This window comes from Salmo salar, chromosome ssa19 (assembly GCF_905237065.1).
Source record: "Salmo salar chromosome ssa19, Ssal_v3.1, whole genome shotgun sequence".
NCBI classification, from domain to species: Eukaryota; Metazoa; Chordata; class Actinopteri; order Salmoniformes; family Salmonidae; genus Salmo; species Salmo salar.
Genome location: NC_059460.1, coordinates 53,471,683 through 53,493,811, shown reverse-complemented (window position 1 = coordinate 53,493,811; position 22,129 = coordinate 53,471,683). Strand labels below are relative to the sequence as shown.

General features: G+C 41.6%; 2 protein-coding genes across 5 annotated transcripts in view; both read left to right on the top strand.

The window, feature by feature from the left end:
* Positions 1–4,133: 4,133 nt before the first annotated feature.
* On the top strand, positions 4,134–6,261 carry LOC106579339 (putative protein PTGES3L). Its single transcript, XM_014159173.2, has 7 exons — positions 4,134–4,368; positions 4,624–4,737; positions 5,011–5,077; positions 5,241–5,342; positions 5,672–5,761; positions 5,855–5,917; positions 6,062–6,261. The coding sequence occupies exons 1-7, from the start codon at positions 4,328–4,330 to the stop codon at positions 6,068–6,070; spliced, it is 486 nt and encodes a 161-aa protein (XP_014014648.1). The 5' UTR covers positions 4,134–4,327; the 3' UTR covers positions 6,071–6,261.
* A 5,695-nt stretch (positions 6,262–11,956) lies between these two features.
* LOC106579340 (formin-like protein 1) overlaps positions 11,957–22,129 on the top strand; it is a 50,849-nt gene continuing 40,676 nt past the window's right edge. For 2 of the 4 annotated variants that reach the window (XM_014159175.2, XM_014159177.2), the window contains exon 1: positions 11,957–12,914. In XM_014159175.2, coding sequence (XP_014014650.2) covers positions 12,762–12,914 — 153 coding nt within the window. In that variant the 5' untranslated portion in view covers positions 11,957–12,761. The remainder of the gene's footprint in view (positions 12,915–22,129) is intronic. The other 2 variants (XM_014159179.2, XM_014159174.2) reach the window with 1 other exon arrangement.

The window sequence follows — 22,129 nt, the reverse complement described above, 5'->3', positions numbered from 1 at the left end:
GTTGCTTGGTAAGAAACTGAAGAAAAAAAGCACAGCTCAATCAAAACCGTCTACCAGCAGAGTGCTTTCGACACCCACTCCTTTCCACTAGCCCCAGTAGTATACAACTGCAGCCCGCAATTCGGGGCGTTCCCCCCTCTAGCATCCCAGGGACCCTTGCACACATCAACAACTGACACCCACCGAAGCATCGTTACCCATCGCGCCACAAAAGCCGCGGCCCTTGCAACGCAAGGGGAAACCCTACTTCAAGTCTCAGAGCGAGTGACGTCACTGATTGACATGCTATTAGCACGCACCCCGCTAACTAGCTAGCCATTTCACACCGGTTACACTCACCCCCATTTTGACCTCCTCCTTTTCCGCAGCAACCAGTGATCCGGGTCAACAGCATCAATGTAACAGTTTTGCTTCCGTACCTCTCCTCGCCCCTACCTGGGTTCAAACCAGTGACCCTCTGTACACATCGACAACAGTCACCCTTGAAGAAACGTTACCTATCGCTCCACAAAATCTGCAAGAGAAACAACTACTTCAAGGTCTCAGAGCGAGTGACGTCACTGATTGAAATGCTATTAGCGCACACCCCGCTAACTAGCTAGCCATTTCACACCGGTTACACTAGCTTGATAGTTAGTGACACCGCGTACTAGCTAGCTTGCTAGTTAGCTAGCTAGCTTGCTAGTTAGCTAGCTAGCACACAGTGTCGCCCCCATCTGCTGTGTACCGGAGTCCTCCTTAGGACTAGCTGGCTAAGCTAGCACACAGTGTCCTTCACTCCTGCCTGCCGAACACCTGCCCTACCGTCATTAACAGAAAACAGTTTCCGACAGGCCACAGTCTAATGGTGTATGGCTAGCTAGCTACCGTTGTGGCCGCGCCCATTAACGCCCCTTACTGTACTGGAGCGTCCCCGCTTGCCGCTTGTCCTATCTTATAAATTGACCAAAATAAGTATGAACAGATTACCGACCATTTCGAATCCCACCGCACCCTCTCCGCTATGCAATCTGGTTTCAGAGCTGGTCATGGGTGCACCTCAGCCACGCTCAAGGTCCTAAACGACATCGTAACCGCCATCGATAAGAAACATTACTGTGCTGCCGTATTCATTGACCTGGCCAAAGCTTTTGACTCTGTTAATCACCACATCCTCATCGGCAGACTCAGTAGCCTTGGTTTCTCAAACGATTGCGTCGCCTGGTTCACCAACTACTTCTCTGACAGAGTTCAGTGTGTCAAATCGGAGGGCCTACTGTCTGGACCTCTGGCAGTCTCTATGGGGGTACCACAGGGTTCAATTCTTGGGCCAACTCTTTTCTCTGTATACATAAATGATGTCGCTCTTGCTGCTGGTGAATCTCTGATCCACCTCTACGCAGACGACACCATTCTGTACACTTCTGGCCCTTCTTTGGACACTGTGTTAACAACCCTCCAGACGAGCTTCAATGCCATTCAACTCTCCTTCCGTGGTCTCCAACTGCTCCTAAACACAAGTAAAACTAAATGCATGCTCTTCAACCGATCGCTGCCTGCACCTGCCCGCCTGTCCAGCATCACTTCTCTGGACGGTTCTAACTTAGAATTTGTGGACAACTACAAATACCTAGGTGTCTGGTTAGACTGTAAACTCTCCTTCCAGACTCACATCAATCATCTCCAATCCAAAGTGAAATCTCGAATTGGCTTCCTATTTCGCAACAAAGCATCCTTCACTCATGCTGCCAAACATACCCTCGTAAAACTGACCATCCTACCAATCCTCGACTTCGGCGATGTCATTTACAAAATAGCTTCCAATACCCTACTCAACTAGCTGGATGCAGTCTATCACAGTGCCATCCGTTTTGTCACCAAAGCCCCATATACTACCCACCACTGCGACCTGTACGCTCTCGTTGGCTGGCCTTCGCTTCATAATCGTCGCCAAACACATTGGCTCCAGGTCATCTACAAGACTCTGCTAGGTAAAGTCCCCCCTTATCTCCGCTCACTGGTCACCATAGCAGCACCCACCTGTAGCACGCGCTCCAGCAGGTATATCTCTCTGGTCACCCCTAAAGCCAACTCCTCCTTCCAGTTCTCTGCTGCCAATGACTGGAACGAACTACAAAAATCTCTGAAACTGGAAACACTTATCTCCCTCACTAGCTTTAAGCACCAGCTGTCAGAGCAGCTCACAGATCACTGCACCTGTACATAGCCCATCTATAATTTAGCCCAAACTACTACCTCTTCCCCTACTGTATTTATTTATTTGATTTATTTTGCTCCTTTGCACCATATTATTTATATTTTATCTTTGAACTTTCTTCAAACTACAAATCTACCATTCCAGTGTTTTTCTTGCTATACTTTATTTACTTTGCCACCATGGCATTTTTTTTGCCTTTACCTCCCTTATCTCACATCATTTGCTCACATTGTATATAGTCTTATTTTTTTATTTTTTTTTATTCTACTGCATCTTTGATTGTATGTTGTTTTACTCCATGTGTAACTCTGTGTTTTTGTATGTTGTCGAACTGCTTTGCTTTATCTTGGCCAGGTCGCAATTGTAAATGACAACTTGTTCTCAACTTGCCTACCTGGTTAAATAAAGGTGAAATAAAAAAAATAAAAAAAATGAAGAGAGGTTCATGCAAATGCAGGAATGCCCACATACAAGAACGCCCAAAATTGAGGGTCGCAATTGCACCCTTCTCACAAGCCCACTACTTTCATTTTGATACACCCACTTGCCCATATTGCAGTCGCCATTCTTGTTCTTTTGGCAGCAAAGAAACAGGGCTGCGTGCAGTACATAAATATTTAATAGAACGTTCAATTGAACGGCAATGGTGCTGTACTGAACGACCATTTGAAGAACTGAGAGGGGTTGGGTTGTGGCTTCAAAATGCACCTTTGCTCTTTAAATACATCAGTTATTGCTTCAAGCCACAACCTCGCACACCCACCGAACAGAGCAAACATGCCTCAAAGTCTGTTCAAAAGAATGTACAAGAACATTTTGGGGAAACGTGAAGTTCAGTACAAGCCTTTTCGCAATATAGCAAACATTCAAGCGAAATGAACACACTCCAGTAGCTAGCTAGCTTGTCAAATTAATGTGATGGAAAATGTTGTCTGAAGAGAAAGCCTTGAATTGTACATCTTGTCTCATACAATCATTGATTCCTGTAGGTGCTGGGTAGAGATGATCATGACCCCCTCCTCAGATATTTTGGCAGAACGCCCAGAATATGTTCTATAAGTTAAGATAGGAGACGGTGCCAGTCACATGCAGGAACCAAACGTTAATTATGAATTAATTATGAATAATGAATAAGCTAAATCATGCAAATATAACTTGTCTGTGAAAGCAGTATATAACAGAACTAACGGGATTGCCCCGGGAGAGCTCCAGACCGATGTGTACTATGGTGCATTAAGTTTGTTGGAACCTCTCCAGCTTGCTGATAATAAAGAAAGATTCATTTAATATTGACTTCAGGTGTCCCTGGTGCTAATTTCCACGACATTAACATAACATTTTAGATAACCTTTTTCCTAACCTTAACCTAATTCTCCTAACCTGCTACGTTAATGCTCCTAACCTGCTGCTTAAGTTCTACTAACCTGCTACAAAAAGTTAAATCTGACGTTAATTTGACAAAAGCTGGATTCCTTCTAGCCATGACCAATTAAGTTAGCAATTGTAGTATTTCCGATTTTCAAATACTTTTCCCATGAGAATGGGTTCTTGCATTTATTGAGACAACTTATGGAAATGCACTGAAATTACAAGTATCCAGGTAATACTATTTTCATCCACTTTAGCTATTTAAATAATATGAATATGTAGCAATGTCCCACATTTTGTAGGCCTCTGGTGTGTGACTGGTGTGTGACTTTCTTCCACAACTTTGAGTCTATTTGTATTCCAATTCTGACCATTAATAAGCATATTGACAATACGATCTTCAACCCTATTTAAAAATTGCAAATGAGGCAGCTATCAGTTTCTGTCTGTCTTCTGGCAAGCTTTTCATCTCCCTCCCCCATCTCCTTGAGTTCACAGAAGGTGGGTTGGTCCTGGAGTGAAAACCGAAAATGCCCCTTCTTTCCAGAGAGTTCCACTACAGCCTATAGGGATAGGGAAGTGGAGGGGGATGGGATATGTACCCCTAGCAGCTGATACCAGCTGATCTAAAAATAGTGCAGGTCTTAGTAGATAGACTGCTAAATATTCTGAGGAGGCTACTTGCTTTCTCAGTAAACTTCAAAAGAACCATAAACGTCCAGGAGCATATTATCTCCCAAGAATCAACAAAGTACCAACGAGATGGCCATGTTACCAAAAAACCTTCCCAGACCAGAGGAGTGGTATGTATTGCTAAGAAGCAGTTTTCTAATTTGACAGACTAGGTTTATACACTAGCGCTGTAAAATGAAGTTTCCAGGTCTCTTACCCCATGTGCTTTTAGTCAGTCGGTAGATCACTTGTAAATTGGGCATACAATGCAAATGAAAATACATTTTGTTACATTATAATAAAATGGTATTTAGTGATTAGTCTGTTAAAATAACAAATACAATATAACAATATTTTCATGATGTTTTGTTTGTTTTTATTGATAGTCAAGGAGCACAGACTCTATGGTATGACAAGAAGAAATATGTGGCCATTAACTTCATGGTGCAAAACCCCAAGGATGTTGAGGTTGATATTCAGGATACCTATATAGTTTTAAGGTGAGTTTGATAAATTTGTAACCCTAAAGTGTGTGATCTAGCAAGTTGTGTTAGTCTAAATTGTGTGTGTGTGTGTGTCTATGTGTGTGTGTGTAAGTGTGCATGAATGTGTGAATGTGCATGTGTGTGATTTCATAAACAGGCCTGTGTTATCACTCTCTATAATGACTATACATTGCTCTTATAAATAGTATATGTTATTATTGCAAAGTGTTGCGTTATAGCCTACGTTTAATAACATTGTATGTCTCTGTGGATTTGTGTCTATGACAGTTGCAAAGACGTTGATGACAACAACATGTACAATCACATTTACTTCTACGACAAAGTAATGAAATTCGTAAGGATCCACTTTTTTTCTCATATCAAAGTTAATTTGCTCCTCCCAACTAACATAGAAAACACTATGCTTCAGTATTCAGCACTGTAATGTATTTAAAACCAGATACAAGTTACAGAGCATTATGGATACTGTTGTACATCACTGTGTATTTCTCTAACAGGACTCTCAAGTGAAAATCTATGATCGCAGTATCCACATCTTGATCAGGAAGGTTAAAGAAAATGTACCATGGCCTCGTCTTCAGAAAGATGCCAATCTCAAGGTACTGGAACATTTGGTCTTTCGCTGAGAATAGTTAAGAGCAATGTAAGGGTGGACAAATGCTTCATGTCTGTGTTAAAGTTAGACTCAGCAATATGACATCATCATAAACAGTGGGGCGACAAAGACGATTTGTGCCCTCCCTTGGGGCATGCTCACACTGTAAAGAGACAATTGTCTTGGCTGATTCAGATGATGTTATTGTTGTCTTTTGAAAACAGAAAGTCAACATGCGATGCTATGAAGCCGTTATATTACAGTCTATCTTCTACCTGATAGAATGTCTATCAACATGTTCCCTCGCTTCCATCATTATTATGTCCATTGTAGCCAAATTGGATGGCTGTAGACTTCGAAAACTGGAGAGACTGGGCGAACGAAGAGGATGAGGGAATGGCGGAGTACGAACAATATGTGGAAGTAAGTGTAACTCTGCCAAGTAGGCTTATGTCTATGTTTGAAGATTTGCACATCTTACGGAGTGTGGCTTTAATTCATGGTTTTCCATTTCAGATGATTCAGGATATAGGGAGCAAGAAAGGAAAGCCACCTGCGATGGATGACCTTGATGATCTGGTTAGTACAGCAACAATATACCTCCAACTCACCTAAAAGCATTTTCCAACAGTCCTCATTAGGGGCATATTTATTAGCCTACCTCTCACTTGTCTTTGTCAGCAAGTAAAGCGAGTTGATAAAATGAGTTTCATCTTTTCACAGAGTGATTGAACAATTCTGAAGAGAGCCTTTCTCTGCATTGGACGTGGTGGCTGTGGATTGAGCTATCAAAGCCCTGTTGATGGACTTTGTGTATTTTGTGATGATAGTTTGCTATGAATTTGATGCGAATGAATGCTGTGTATTGCTAAATGTGTTTTCACTGGTGATGTTTTCTGTGTAATTTAAAATGTTTTATTGAATGTGTTATTTATTAAATCAACTGAAGCAGGGGCATCATGCACCCCCAAAATCTGAGGGGGTACAAAGAACAGGATGGCTGGGGAGTGGTGGCCTTAAGTTGGAAAATTGTGCATATTTCAAACATCTGAAATAGATTTTCTGTGCTATCTAGAGCCATATTCATTATTCTTAATTCTTTGTAAAAAAATAGTATATTTTTCCTGCATATCTAAGCTAAAATCTGGGTAAAAGATTGAAAGGAATGAGAGTCTTATTCAGTACATTTACAGTTATTGCTTGTTTTTCTAGTCTTTTTCTAGTATTACAGAGAAAAAACAAACAAACAAAACATTTTTTTGATCTTTTACTGCAGTGGGCTAAATAAAGGTCACATACAGTGTTTCTTGGTAGTCTTAAACAAATCTACTTTGAAACCAAAGTATCCACCTCACACACATGGTTATGAGCTTTAAAAAGAGAAGACACCTGTTCAATGTCAGATATTGAGTTGACATTTATAACATTTTCAGTTTGCATCCCAATATTGCACTTTATATACATCACAGAAGACTGAAATATAACAAAATGGTTTGACATAGAAACACCAGATTTTTGGTATGATTTAAAAAATGTGTTTATTAATTATGAAATGTAAAAAAATATTAACATTCCACCCATGTGGCCACTAGAGGGCGCTTTGGTCATTCGACTGCAGAAAAGGGTCTACAAACAGGGCATATCTGAGAGGGCACGTGCCCCTGTGCCCCCTATGGGCATGACGCCACTGAACTGAAGTCTTGTTTATACTTAACTGTTATGTAATAATCTAGTATATTGAAGCTTGAAATGTAACAGCCACATCACACCATATAGGCCAAACAGTACATGAGTTAATTGACTTAATCAATGAAATCTATATTTGAAAGGCAAACCTTTTGGATAAAAGCTGTGCACTATAAACTTTTGTATACTGCTAATACTGGTTTTACATATTCTTTTGCTCAAAACAATGTTTTTCTGTACATAAATTACAAAATAATTCTCTAAAGAGGGTGAATTCTCATTGCAGAAACAATAAATAGTGGGGAGAGCACATCAATCTGGTCCACACTGATTTTTTTCAGTGTGTAAAAAAAAATGCACCTCACCAAATGATTTGGCCAGGTAAAACATTTTTGAACGCACATTTCATGATCTGACATAAAGGTAGCCTACCTTTTGGGCTTTACATTGGAGAGTTGTAATTTATTTCATGATTCTAGGCCGATTTTTAAGCATTTCCAACAAAGAGCCGTTTGGGAGCCAAATAAGCCGTCTCTTTTATGTGAATGGAGCTAAAACAGCCAGCTTACCGAAAAGGAATGCCCATCACACCTAATACCAGTAGGGGGCATCGTGGCACCCTTATGGTGTGCACTCTGAAAATGTTATTTTATGAACATAACCTGTGTGTACAACATATCAAGGGCTAATAACACATCCAATGCTAATTGTATTAATAGCCAGACATTATTGGGTAAGTCATCTGTTTTACATATTGTAACACTATATGGGCTACCATGTTTGAGTGGATATACACTTTTAAACTTAAGACTCTCGACAAGCAAGAACAAATCAATCATTCTTGTGATTGAAAAGCAGCCCATTCCATAAGAGACATTTAGATTGCTGTTTGAATTTTTATTCATTATTGATACATTCAGAGCCTTGTTTTGAAAAAGCTCAATCCGTTTAATCTGTCTCATTAGGACACAATCTAAACTGATTGTAGTCCCCTATTGGATAGCTTTGAGTGGGATCAAAAACAAGTATTAGTGAGGTACTCAAATCAAACTTTATTTGTCACATGCGCCGAATACAACAGGTGTAGGCCTTACTGTGAAATGCTTACTTGCAAGCCCTTAACCAACAATGCAGCTCAAGAGGGTTCAGAAAATATTTACCAAATAAACTACAGTAAAAAATAATAAAAAGTAACACAATAAAATAACAATAACGAGGCTATATACATTGTGTACCTGTACTGGGTCAATGTGAGGGGGTACAGGTTAGTCAAGGAAATTTGTACATGTAGGTAGGGGTAAAGTGACTAATTGTAGATAATAAACAATGAGTAGCAGCATACTTTGAAAAAGTGACAACACTTTCGGAGTCTCTCTTTTCCCAATTAGATGGCAACGGATGTTCAGAATCCTGTTAAGGAAAGATAATTCTACGTTCAGATAGCTGTGTTCAGTAGCGTGTATTCATGGATGCCAAGGGAAGCCAGGCTTCCCCCAAAAAAGGACCGAGAAAAAAAACACAAAAAAACATACTAAATAATCTATCTTTTGTCTCTCTGTGTTTTATAAATATCTTTCAATTCGCAAGAGGCTGAATGTAACTCACCGGAGAAAATGACCAAGTGAACAAAACAGTGACCCTCTGTCTATGTATTTTACCTTTATTTAACTAGGCAAGTCAGTTAAGAACAAATTCTTATTTTCAATGATGGCCTAGGAACAGTGGGTTAACTGCCTTGTTCAGGGGCAGAACGACAGATTTTTACCTTGTCAGCTCAGGGATTCAATCTTGCAATTACTAGTCCAACGCTCTAACCACTAGGCTACCCTGCCGCCCCACCTATGCTGTTTGGTCTAAAAGAGTATGACATTGTTGCCGCCTATAGCATTGAATGTATGGGAAGCCAGCCAGCAATTGGCCTCCCTTGATATTTAAAAAAAAAAGTATAATAGCCAATCAGCGTTGAGCTAAACTGAGCGAGCTCAGCTGCGAATGGTCCTGACGCACCAAAAAAAAAGTGTAAAGGAAAGTCAGTTTGAATTTGGCTTCACACCAATCACATCAGTCACCTACCTACTCCACCACTACTAGTCACCTACCTGCTCCCTCCCCCCTGCTACACCCCCTATGAACATTCCCCCCAGTCTTTTGTCTGCCTCCACCCCAATCGACATGTATTTATTAATCACTGCTACAGTTGTTATGATGTATATATTTCTATTTCTATTGTTTTTTTTATTACCATTTTCATTATTTTATTTCAATTACTCCTGCATGTTGGAGCTCAGAGCCTGCAACCGTGTACATGTGACTATTAAACACTCTGAATCCCTGAATTTACATAAAACTAGAATTGTTGCATCTCGTTGTGCTGTTATCCTCCGGTGGCTAGCTTGTAAAATCATCTCTTTCCTAAATTAGCCATGGATGGAGATAGGGATTTGGACTTGTAGTTTTACTTAATTCTCAGTACTGGCCAATGATTATAACGGCGATTCTGATCCAACCATAAATGCATACACTGTGCTCCTTGCCTGAGAAGATGGAAGTTCAATATGTAGCTAGATGTAGTAGGCTAATGTTAAGTAGCTGGCTTATAGTTGCCCATGAAAGGAAGTTAGGCTAGTGAGCAAGTATTTTAGCCAGGTTTCCTAGAAAAACAACAACTAAAAGTGTGTACTGTACGGCAGAGTCATAGACTGTTTAAGCAACATGAAGGAGGCGGGTGGCATTGGCGTTTCTCTACAAGTAGGGTGAGTGAACATGTTTTTTCTGCACCTACGGACGCACACACACACACACACACACACACACACACACACACACACACACACACACACACATACACACACACACACACACACACACACAGAAATCAGTACCATGGACAGCCATGGACAATCATATTTAGCTTACATTGATTGGACTAAATAATTTTTGGTATATTTTAGTCGTCACTGTATTAGACTACGCATAGGTGATTAAAACAACGCAATTGTCACTACACATAGGTTGTAATTTGGCTTTTTTCCCTGGCTTTGCTTCCCTGATGATTTTACCAACGCACCACTACAGGCTGTCTTCCCCAAAATGTTATTCAGTTGCCCAAAATTCTACTATGATTTGCTATCCACGTTATCCACTGTTTCCTCAAATACTGGGTGTAGTACTACATTATATAGCCTCTGTTTAATGTAATTTTTGTGTGCTGACCAGGTGTGGTCAGACCTACCCCTCTGGGCACAGACGTTAGTTCAACGTCTGGTTTTGATTTACATTTGGTTGAGTTGTCAACTAACATGAATTAAATTTGAAATAACCCAAAAATGTCACCATGTCATTGGATTTAGGTTAAAGGTTGGGTGAAAAAAATACAAAATTCCTTTGACTTTTTATAAATCCAATTAGTTTTCCACGTTGATTCAACGTCATCACATATAATATATATATTTTTTTAAATAACACGGAAAGAATGTGGATTCATCCAGTTTTTGCCCAGTGGGACAGGTATCAACATAACACTCAATACTCATTAAAGCTTTACTACTACTTTACTTACTATTACTTTACATTACTATTACTTATTATTACAGGTATCAATATAACACTCATTAAAGCTTTACTACTATACTATTATTTAATTACTATTACTATTATTATAGGTATAATATGACACTCATTAAAGCTTTACTACTACTTTACTTACTATTACTTTACATTACTATTACTTATTATTATAGGTATCAATATGACACTCATTAAAGCTTTACTACTACTTTACTTACTATTACTTTACATTACTATTACTTATTATTATAGGTATCAATATGACACTCATTAAAGCTTTACTACTACTTTACTTTACTATTACTTATTATCACAGGTATCAATATAACACTCATTAAAGCTTTACTACTATACTAAAGATAATATAACATTTATTAAAGCTTTACTACTACTTTACTTTACTATTACTTATTATCACAGGTATCAATATAACACTCATTAAAGCTTTACTACTACTTTACTTTACTATTACTTATTATTACAGGTATCAATATAACATTTATTAAAGCCTTGCTTCCAGGTAATAGACCTTTCAGTAACACACCAGTAGTAAGCCTGGATCATTAGCTGCCCTATCCCTACCATGAGCAGCACCTAATACAGGTATCAACAGTTATGTCACTGCTATAGAACTTATGACTCGCATTAAACCTGGATCCTGTTTTGAGTTACACATTAGCTAACCTCACATCATGGGGCTGTTTTTATAGACGTTGGGCATTATGAGATTTCCAATGATGTAATACACTAGCCTAAATAAGGCTTTGAGCCACATTAGATCATGTTCAACAAGCTTACATTTTAGTCATTTAGCAAATGCACTTATCCAGAACGACTTACAGTGAGTGCATACTTTTTCATACTGGTCCCCCGTGGGAATCAAACCCACAATCCTGGCGTTGCATACACCATGATCTACCAGCTGAGCCACACGGGACCTGTAGAAGCTGTAGAAGTTATGCAGTACCTCCACTGTACCTCTGGCAAGGCAGGCTTCAACTTATTACTGCAATAGAACATTCCCTTGTTGGTATTTTATTCAGCTCACACGTAGGATAAAAATCTCAAAAGAAAATGAATAGAAGTTGATACAGGACTGTAACCTTTTGGTGATGTTAAAGAGTCAATGCTGGACTTGTAACAGCCACTGTAAGACATTTGCATTGAAGACAACTGTTTGTCATCTAAGGGAAGGATGTTCTCTCCATCTCATTATGTCCTTCTTCCCTCGGTCTCTGTAATAAAACACACCACAGAGTCTCTGGTTTTGAGAAGTCCCCTGTAACTGTACATGGAGGCACTAGGACCAAGGAAACACCATCACTCTCCTTTTCCTCCCTCTCTCTCTCTCTCTCTCTCTCTCTCTGGAAGAGCTGCCTATGCTGCTGTTGCCTCCCCTCTCTGTCTGTCCCTGCTTCGGATGGTAGAGTAGTTGGCTGTGGACCTCTGCCTCCTTGTCCTCTTCTCTCCTTCTCCGTTATGACTACCAGGAGACCATTTAGCCCCAGCATCGTGTGTGGGCACCATTCAGAAGAGAGTGGCCCCCACCTCCTACCTATAAGTCCCCCAAGGTCTCTTTGCCAGCTACTGCTGCCACTCAGGAACTAGGGTACTCTGCATAGGAGTTTTTGCACCTCTCCTTCACAGGAAGACACAGGAGCTCTACCTTTTTTTATTCATGTTTTTTTCCTTCTCACTTTTCATCCTTTCTTTTTCTGTTCAAGGCTTCTCTGCAGCTGTGGTAGGACTAGGAGTGTCACGCTCAAACTCTCCTGTGTCCTTCCTCTTTCTCTTTTGCTCTCCCTCTATCTCTCAATCTCTTGAAGGTTGTTCATGGCGCACAGGGACATTACTGACAGGTCTGAGTCATTTTGCATCATCACTTCCCCTGTCTGAGAGTATGAAGGAGCAGGAACATTGGAGAAGATGATTCTTTTGGCTGGCCTGCTTCCCCTGGGTTCATGGAAATTCTCAACGGTCGCCAGTCAATGCCACAGGGAGTGTCATCTCAACAGGAAAAGTAGTGGAAGGATACGTTTTGTTCAGCACAAATTTTGAGTTCCAGTGCTGTCTTTACCGTGGAGTCGGACTGGATTCCTGTTTGGATTACTAGGGTTTGTGTCTGTGTGGAAGTAGCTGTAGAGTCCCTGGCTCTGTGTAATCATGGGCAATGCAGCTGGGAGTATGGAGTTTCCAATGGGGAAGGAGGGGAAGACAGTGTCGTTTCCCCCAGGCTCAGAAACCCCCCCAGAAACAGGAGGTGGGGCCCAAAATTCCCATGCCGGCCGAAGAGGAGTTAGACGAGCGCTTCAATGTGGTGCTGGTGAGTCCCCGTCCCCCCCCACCCCCCCACACACACACACACAGTATATGGAGCCTGTGAGGGCACACATTCTCTTTTACACAGTCCCAAACAGAAACCCAATACAAAGAAACAAAGAATGCTGAACATTTTGAAAATGTGCACATCCCCAGGACAGGCTTATCAACGAGCAGGGTACATAAAGTGACTGTGGAAAGATAAATAAGAATTCCTTTATTCTCTGGTTTACAGAAGTATTGAGTTCATTGTAAGGTCAGTTGGGAATGGATAAAGAGGAAGTTCTAATCCATATTAGCAGTGGAAACGGTATAATAAAAGGTAGTCATATACAAATGTTACACTACATTAACTGTGACCCTGTGACATACGGTTTCTTTTTTCATTCAAGTTTGCAGTGCCCCGATATTTGTGAATCCCCTAATCCCAATTAGTTGTACAATTTCACGTTCATAGCTTTAGTTTTGGTTTGTTATATCTACTACTGCAGTATTACATCGTTAGGCGATCCACTTTTTAAAAGATGGGGTCCGTCAGTATCACTGCAGTAATATTAACAGTAAATCCAGCCATTCACCTCCTAACCATCTAACACTAACATTCCCTATTACTCAATGATAATTCCGTAACAGAATTGATGACAAGTTGGACATTCCTCAACTCCATAACTTGATTTTTGTGTTACTCCCTTCACTGGGCCTATTGGTCCTTATCTGCAAAAATATCTAATAGGGCCAGGCTGTGACTGAACAACTGGTGTTGACAGCCAAAAACCAATTGGGTCAACATATTTCTCCCTGATATCTCAGCTATGTTTGATCTGTTGCTCAGTGTAGTCAGTGCCATGATAGGCCTATAACATTTCATGCATTCTTGTTTTTAGTCTCTCGCACATCTATTTCCTTTACAGGTGCGATAAGTTATAGAATGACGATGACTGCCGCATCCTCATTCCAGACCTACAGTACCAGTCAAGTTAGGACACAGCTACTCATTCAAGGGGTTTTCTTTATTTTTACTATTTTCTACATTGTAGAAAACTACTGAAGACATCAAAACTATGGAATAGCACATATGGAATCATGTAGTAACCAAAAAAGTGTTAAACAAATCAAAATATAATTTAGATTTTAGATTCTTCAAAGTTGCCACCCTTTGCCTTGATGACAGCTTACTACATGATTCCATATGTGTTATTTCATAGTTTTGATGTCTTCACTATTATTCTACAATGTAGAAAATAGTCAAATTAAAGGAAAACTTTTGAATGAGTAGGTGTCCAAAGTTTTGACTGGTGCTGTATGTATTTGTCCTGTAGATTTGCATCATAGATATAGTAACAAATAGATGGTGAAAGAGAAGACAGCTGGCTAACTTTGTGTCCTTTAAAAACCTACCCACAATGTCAGTTTAACATTCTGATATAGGCTAAGTTGGTTAAGTAGACTTATTCAAGGGCCTCCCGAGTGGCGCAGTGATCTAAGGCACTGCATCGCAGTGCTAGCTGTGCCACTAGAGATTCTGGGTTCGAGTCCAGGCTCTGTCGTAGTCAGCCGTGACCAGGAGCCCCTTGGGGCGGCACACAATTGGCCCAGTGTCGTCTGGGATGTCCTAGTCCCATAGCGCACAAGTGACTCCTGTGGCAGGCCGGATGCAGTGCATGCTGACATGGTCGCCAGCTGTATGGTGTTTCCTCCGACCCATTGGTGCAGCTGGCTTCCGGGTTAAGTGGGCATTGTGTCAAGAAGCAGTGTGTTTTGGAGGACGCATGGCTCTCAACCTTCGCCTCTCCCGAGTCCGTATGGGAGTTGCAGAGATGAGACAAGACTGTAACTACCAATTGGGGAGAAAAAGTAGACTTTTTTATAGAAATTACATCAGTGATCAATTACTAGTAGCACAGTAGTTGGTTTGTGCACATGTCAATCAATGTCCAATTGCAGCTGCCAGATGAAACTGACAATCATACTATGATACTGATACGTCAGCCTGATGGTTAGTGTTACTCGATGTCTGGCCCTGTAATTCAAAGCAGTCTAGAATGCGATTAACTGACTGGACAGAAATGATATCTGAAAATGGTGTTGCTGAGAGAAACGTGTGTGTCATTCAGGTCACAGTCAGATCTTTGTCAGGAACATGTCTCTATTACCTGAGTCATACCACCACATGAGGATGAGATGTGGCCTTTAGCTTATTAACCAAGTGACTCACCATGGGGAGAGATGCTTATTCTCTTCAGGAAAATAACACGTTTTTTTTGCCTTTTTTGGATTGTTGCGAGAAAGTATTCACTAAATTTCTTAGCCTACTTCTATAGAATTCTCTCAGAACTCCACAAGTATAATGGCTCTAATGGTTAGGTTCAATTTGGGTCGTTCCACGAAATGAGTGCCTTTTGTGTCCCTTTGATACTGTATTTTAAGTAGAAATTGTGCACCAATATTGCATTTTAAAAGCCTGTTATATTAAATGAAGGCCCCTTTAATATAGACCACATGGAGAATTCAATCAATGTGATTTTTTTAATTAATAAAGACTTGCTTAAGTGCCAAAATTCAGCATTTTGACATGTTCCTCCGTGCACCCTCTGTGACTTTTAGGACTATTTTAACCCACTTAACCCCAACATTTCTCCACGTTTTCACCATTATTGTAAAGCCCTAGTTATTTTGTTGCTTTGACAAAGTCACTCCTGAAGATTCATATTTATATTTATTTCAATGATTCATTTACATCTGTCCGTCATTTTAAGGTCAACCCTGTGACGTGAACTGATCTCTCGTTGAAACTATTCCTTTTAAAATATTTTCTAAAGGAACATTGAACGTCTGTCTAATAGTCAAATTATAGTGTAAAAGCAGGTAAGCTGATTGTACTCTTTTTGGCCATTTCCTGGTGTTTTGTTGTAGAAAACTGTGTCGAGCATAATGCATTCACCCTGTTACCCATAGATAAATAGGCTGTAAATGTTTTAACAATTTCATTTTTTTTGTGAAGCTTGTATTCAATTGACACTCCCCGTTGCTTCTATTCCCAAGCTTCTATTCCCCCTGTCACAAGGGGATTCATGGCTGATTTAAGATGAAATCATGAACCGTGTTACGGTCAACCCCGTTATGATCAACTCTGTTACTTTATTTGGCACTTGATAGGCACTTACTGTAGTCATAAATATGAAATATCCTTTGTTGCATATTTGGGTATTATTCTAGACACTGGCTACTATTTTAATGAGTTCTGCCCCCAAACAAGACCACATTTAGTTGGTTTGGACCGGACCAAATCTGAACCAATCAAATGTTTCACAAGTTCGGACATCAACGTACAGCACAGTAGAGCTCAGTACAGTACAGTACAGAGTAGAGTTCAGTACAGTACAGTACAGTACAGTACAGAGTAAAGTTCAGTACAGTACAGTACAGTAGATAGAGTACAGTACATTATAGTGTACTCAACTCTAGTGTGCTTACAGTGTACTGTGCTGAACTCTACTCTAGGGTACAGTACTGTACTGAACTATATTCTTTTTTTACTGTACTCTACAGTGCTGTACTGTACTATGCTGTACTGTGCTGTCCAAACTTGTGAACCCAACTGCGGTTTGTGATTACTATTATTTCCCATTGTAGCCAATTCAATTTCAGAAATTATGTTACCGGGTGAGGAGGGAGGGGGGACATTATGGGTGGCCAGCTAGGAATAAACGTCTAGAAACCAGAGTTTTTAATGTAATGAATCAACTTGGCAGGTGTCGAGGCTCAAGAGCTTTGCATACAGCCAGTGCAAACTGATATGCTGTCAAACCAGGGTGCACTTCCCTGTGTGCGTGTGTGTGCGTGTGTGCGTGCGTGCGCGCGTGCGTGCGTCTGGTGTGTTATAACATACGTATCAGCATGTCCGTGGGTTTTACATCTGCTGTACGATCCAACATCGTCCAGCATGTCCACGTGTGTCACATCTACTGTACATCGTCTTAGTACGCATAAGCACACATGTTCCTCTGTACGAGAATGAGCCTTTTTTTTGCTACATCACTCTATTGCGGAGAGAACACTAAAGACAGATCATCCCCCTACACACCCCCCCTCCCCTCCACACACACCCTTACCCGACACCCACGGATCCACCCCCTCTTCATCTAATGCTGAGTGTGCATAGCAAATCTCTGCTGTGCCAAACATCCTACTCTGGTTGCATTCCAAGCAGGCTGGTTGGGGTGCAGCAAAACCTGTACTTCTAGATCTACAGATGAAGATGTGAAATGCGGCTGTAGAACCATCACGGCCAGCCTGTCCCAGTGTTAATAGATTAGACACTATTAAACAATACCAGAGTGTCAGCTGTCAATCACCTACAAGGGTGGCACTGCGGGTTTGTGTGTGTGTGTGTGTGTGTGTGTGTGTGTGTGTGTGTGTGTGTGTGTGTGTGTGTGTGTGTGTGTGTGTGTGTGTGTGTGTGTGTGTGTGTGTGTGTGTGTGTGTGTGTGTGTGTGTGTGTGTGTGTGTGTGTGTGTGTGTGTGTGTGTGTGTGCGTGTGTTCCTGTGTGTGCCTGCATGCGTGTGCTCGCTCGGGATTAATATTCCATGAACAACCTATATGTTACATAACGATCGGGTTAAGTGCTGAAACTGAAGCAGTTTAGAATCTTAACTGCAGACATCAGGATGATGTCCTGTAAGTGGTTCCAATAACAAGGTGCTTAAAGGGAAGCCTTGGCTCAACTCTGCTCACTCTCCCTATTCAAATTTACATTGAGCAGCTCTCCTCTGCACTTTGCATACTCCTTTGCATATTTCCCAGTGGCCAATGGGGTAGTGGGTGGATGTGTAAATGTGGATCTGTGGATTTGTGTTCTGTAGATGAGCGTGTGTAAGTGTGTGCGCCTGCGTATTCATGCCAGTCTGTATATGAGTGCATGAAAACATGTATTCCTTATTAGGATGCAGCCTACCTGTGTGTTTCGAGTTTCTCACAAGTGTGTGAATTTACTTTGAGCATGTTTGTGTACACATGCATGTATGAAATGATAGGGTACCTCTGAGAAACTGATGGCGATTTTCTTTTCTGCTCCACTGAGGAGACAGGTGATAGGCTATCAGGTAGCCAAGATGGCTCCCTAGACTGCACATTGGTGGGGACCAACTCAGGTTTCCATTACAGAACCTCATACAAAGGACCTTTGTCAATAAAGACCCCTAAAGGCAGTTTGGTTGCCAGGTACAGCACATCAAGACTCTGAGTAGAGACAGTAATTATTACAAAGTCTCAGCTCCTCCACCTGAATTCAAGGCTGGAATTTGACAGGATATTAATTTTCATGGTTACTATAGACACTGTACATACTGTATGTAAATGCAATTTGCTATTAGTTTTATTAGGTCTAGCTTAACAAATAGCATGCAATGCAGTTTCTCATTCTCACCTTTGACCTCCCTTTCTCTAGTACACTCTTAGAGCCTCTTCACACTTACTACACTTTTGGTAAAAATACCGTCGTCTACACATATTACTCAAATATACATTTGCGTACTTGCTACGTCTTGACCGCTATCAGCGGAGGTACCGCTCGACATTTGTCTGACAGTTACGTCCCTTGAAGCAGGGTTGTATGAACAGAATTGTCTCATTGAGCCAACACTCCTACCAGTATTCAATATTCCAGTATTCCAGTGTATTCCAGTATTCAGACCCCAGTATTCAGACCTTTTACTCAGTATTTAGTTGAAGCACATATGGCAGCAATTAGAGACTCAAGTCTTCTTGGGTATGATCTGCAGATCTTGGGTATTATCTGCAGATCCTCTCAAGCTCTGTCAGGTTGGATGAGGAGCGTTGCTGCACAGCTATTTCCTGGTCTCTCCAGAGATGTTCGATCGGGTTCAAGTCCAGGCTCTGGCTGGGCCACTCAAGGACATTCAGAGACTTGTCCCAAAGCCACTCCTGTGTTGTCTTGGCTGTGTGCATAGGTTCGTTGTTCTGTTGGAAGGTGAACCTTCGCTCCATTCTGAGGGCCTGAGCATTCTGGAGCAGGTTTTCATCAAGGATCTCTGTACTTTGCTCTGTTCATCTTTGCCTCGATCCTGACTAGTCTCCCAGTCCCTGCCGCTGAAAAATATCCCCACAGCATGATGCTGCCACCACCATGCGTCACCGTAGGGATGGTGCCAGGTTCAAGCCAGTTCAATCTTGGTTTCATCAGACCAGAGAATCTAGTTTCTCATGGTCTGAGAGTCTTTAGGTGCCTTTTGGCAAGGGGCTGTCATGTGCCTTTTACTGAGGAGTGGTGTCCGTCTGGCCACTCCACCAAACAGGCCTGACTGGTGAAGTGCTGCAGAGATTGTTGTCCTTCTGGAAGGTTCTACCATCTCCACATAGGAACTCAAGAACTCTGTCAGAGTGACCATCGAGTTCTTGGTCACCTCCCAGACCAAGGCCCTTCTCCCCCGATTGCTCAGTTTGGCCAGGCGGACAGCTCTAGGAGTCTTGGTGGTTCCAAATTTTTCCATTTAAGAATGATGGAGGCCACGGTGTTCTTGAGGACCTTCAATGCTGCATACATTTTTTGATACCCTTCCCCAGATCTGTGCCTCGACACAACCCTGTCTTGGAGCTCTAAGGACAATTCCTTCGACCTCATGGCTTGGTTTTTGCTGTAACATGCACTGTCAACTGTGGGACCTTATATAGACAGGTGTGTGCCTTTCCAAATCATGTCCAATCAATTGAATTTACTACAGGTGGACTCCAATCAAGTTTTAGCAACATCAAGGATGATGAATGGAAACAGGATGCACCTGAGCTCAATTTCGAGTCTCATAGTAAAGGGTCTGAATACTTATGTAAATAAGGTATTTTTGTTTTTTATTTTGAATACATTTGCAAAAATGTCTAAAAACCTGTTTTTACTTTGTCATTATTGGGTATTTTTACTTAATCAATTTTAGAATAAGGTTGTAACGTAACAAAATGTAGAAAAAGTCAAGGGTTCTGAATACTTTCCGAAGGCACTGTAAATGGTTACAGCTGTCACAAGTTTCTTCATCTTCCGACGATATAGAGAAATCGTCATCTGAGAACGTGGACCAATTCGCAGCGAGTTGGTGCTCATCATCTTAATTTATTAAATGACGTTGAACACGAGAAAACAACAAGAACGACGAAGGACAGTTTCACAGGCTAAATGAAGACTAGCAGTGCGAAATACAACTACCCACAAAACACAAAGACAAACACACCCTATTATATAGGACTCCCAATCAAAGGCAACTCAACACACCTGCCTTCAATTGGGAGTCCAACCCCAATTAACTATACATAGAAAACAAACCTAGAACCTATACCCACAACTAACTAGACAGACTTAACATAGAAATACATAAACACAGAGCAGTGCCCAAAAACCCCGGAATACATAAATAAAACACCCTACTGCATACACCACCACCCCGAACCATATAAAACAAATACCCTCTGCCACGTCCTGACCAAACTACAACAACAAATAACCCTTAACTGGTCAGGACGTGACAACAGCAGAGCAATGTTTTTGTAACATGTGAAATGCATAGAGATTTTACTAATATTTTATACTTTTTTTATTGAGATTTTACCAGAAATTGCAGGAAACAACCTGTTACACTCTGAAATCGTCGCTGTAGCTGCCGGCTGTACTGAGCCATGTAAAACTATGGAAGCCCATCCCCACCACCCAAATGTTTTTGTTCATACAAATAGGATATGTTTTTTCATTTGTAGGTGGCACCATAGGTCCCATAGTGCTGCGGGGGGGAATTGTTTTCCTGGGGCCCAGAGTTTTTCCTGATCTGGTAGTAGACTAACCTAACCAACTCTGGACACTAGTAGTAATTAATCAGATGTAAAAAACGGTTTTATATGGGCTATGATGGGACCAGATCATTTTTCTAATAAGGTCATATGGTAAAAAACACCTGGAAAAACTCCTATCCCTAGGGAGGATGAAAACATTAAAACCCTTTACACAGACAAAGAGACAACAACTCCGATTAGACAAAAACTAAGCTCGCTGTATGAAGGGTTGCAGACAAATCCGTAGCCGATGTGAGCAAGACCTTTAAACAGGTCAACATTCACAAAGCCGCGGGGCAAGACACATTACCATGATGTGTACTCAAAGCATGCCCGGACCAACTGGCAAGTGCCTTCACTGACATTTTCAATCTCTCCCTGACGAAGTCAGTCATACCTCTACATCTTTAAAATAGACCACCATAGTCCCTGTGCCCAAGAAAGCGAAGGTAACCTGCCTCAATGATTACCACCCCCTAGCACTCACACCGGTAGCCATGAAGTGCTTTGAAAGGCTGGTCAATGGCTCTCATCAACACCATTATACTGGAAACCCTAGACCCACTCCAATTTGCATACCGCTCCAACAGATCCACAGATGACTCAATCTCAATCGCACTCCACACTTCTCTTTCCCACCTGGACAAAAGGAACACCTATGTGAGAATGCTGTTCATTGACTACAGCTCAGCATTCAACACCATAGTGCCCACAAAGCTCATCACTAAGCTAAGGACACTGGGACTGGGCACCTCCATCTGCAACTGGATCCTAGACTTCTTGATGGGCCACCCCCAGGTGGTAAAGATAGGCAACAACACATCTTTCGCGCTGCTCCTCAACACTGGGGCCCCTCAGGGGTGCGTGCTTAGTCCCCTCCTGTACTCCTTGTTCACCCACGACTGTGTGGCCAAGCACGACTCCAACACCATCATTAAGTTTGCTGACGACACAACAGTGGTCAGCAAACTGATCACCGACAACGATGAGACAGCCTATAGGGAGGAGATCAGAGACCTGGCAGTGTGGTGCCAGGAGTACAACCTATCCTCCAAAAGTTATACAGCTGCCCAATTGAGAGCATCCTGACCGGTTGCATCACTGCCTGGTATGGAAACTGCTCGACATCTGACCGCAAGGCGCTACAGAGGGTTGTGCGTACGGCCCAGTACATCACTGGGGCCAAGTTTCCTAACATCCAGGACCTATATACTAGGCGGTGTCAGAGGAAGGCCCAAAACATTGTCAGAGACTCCTGTCACCCAAGTCATAGACTGTTCTCTCTGCTACCGCACGGCAAGTGGTAGGAGCGCCAAGTCTAGGTCCAAGAGGCTCCTTAACAGCTTCTACCCCCCAAGCCATAAGACTGCTGAACAATTAATCAAATG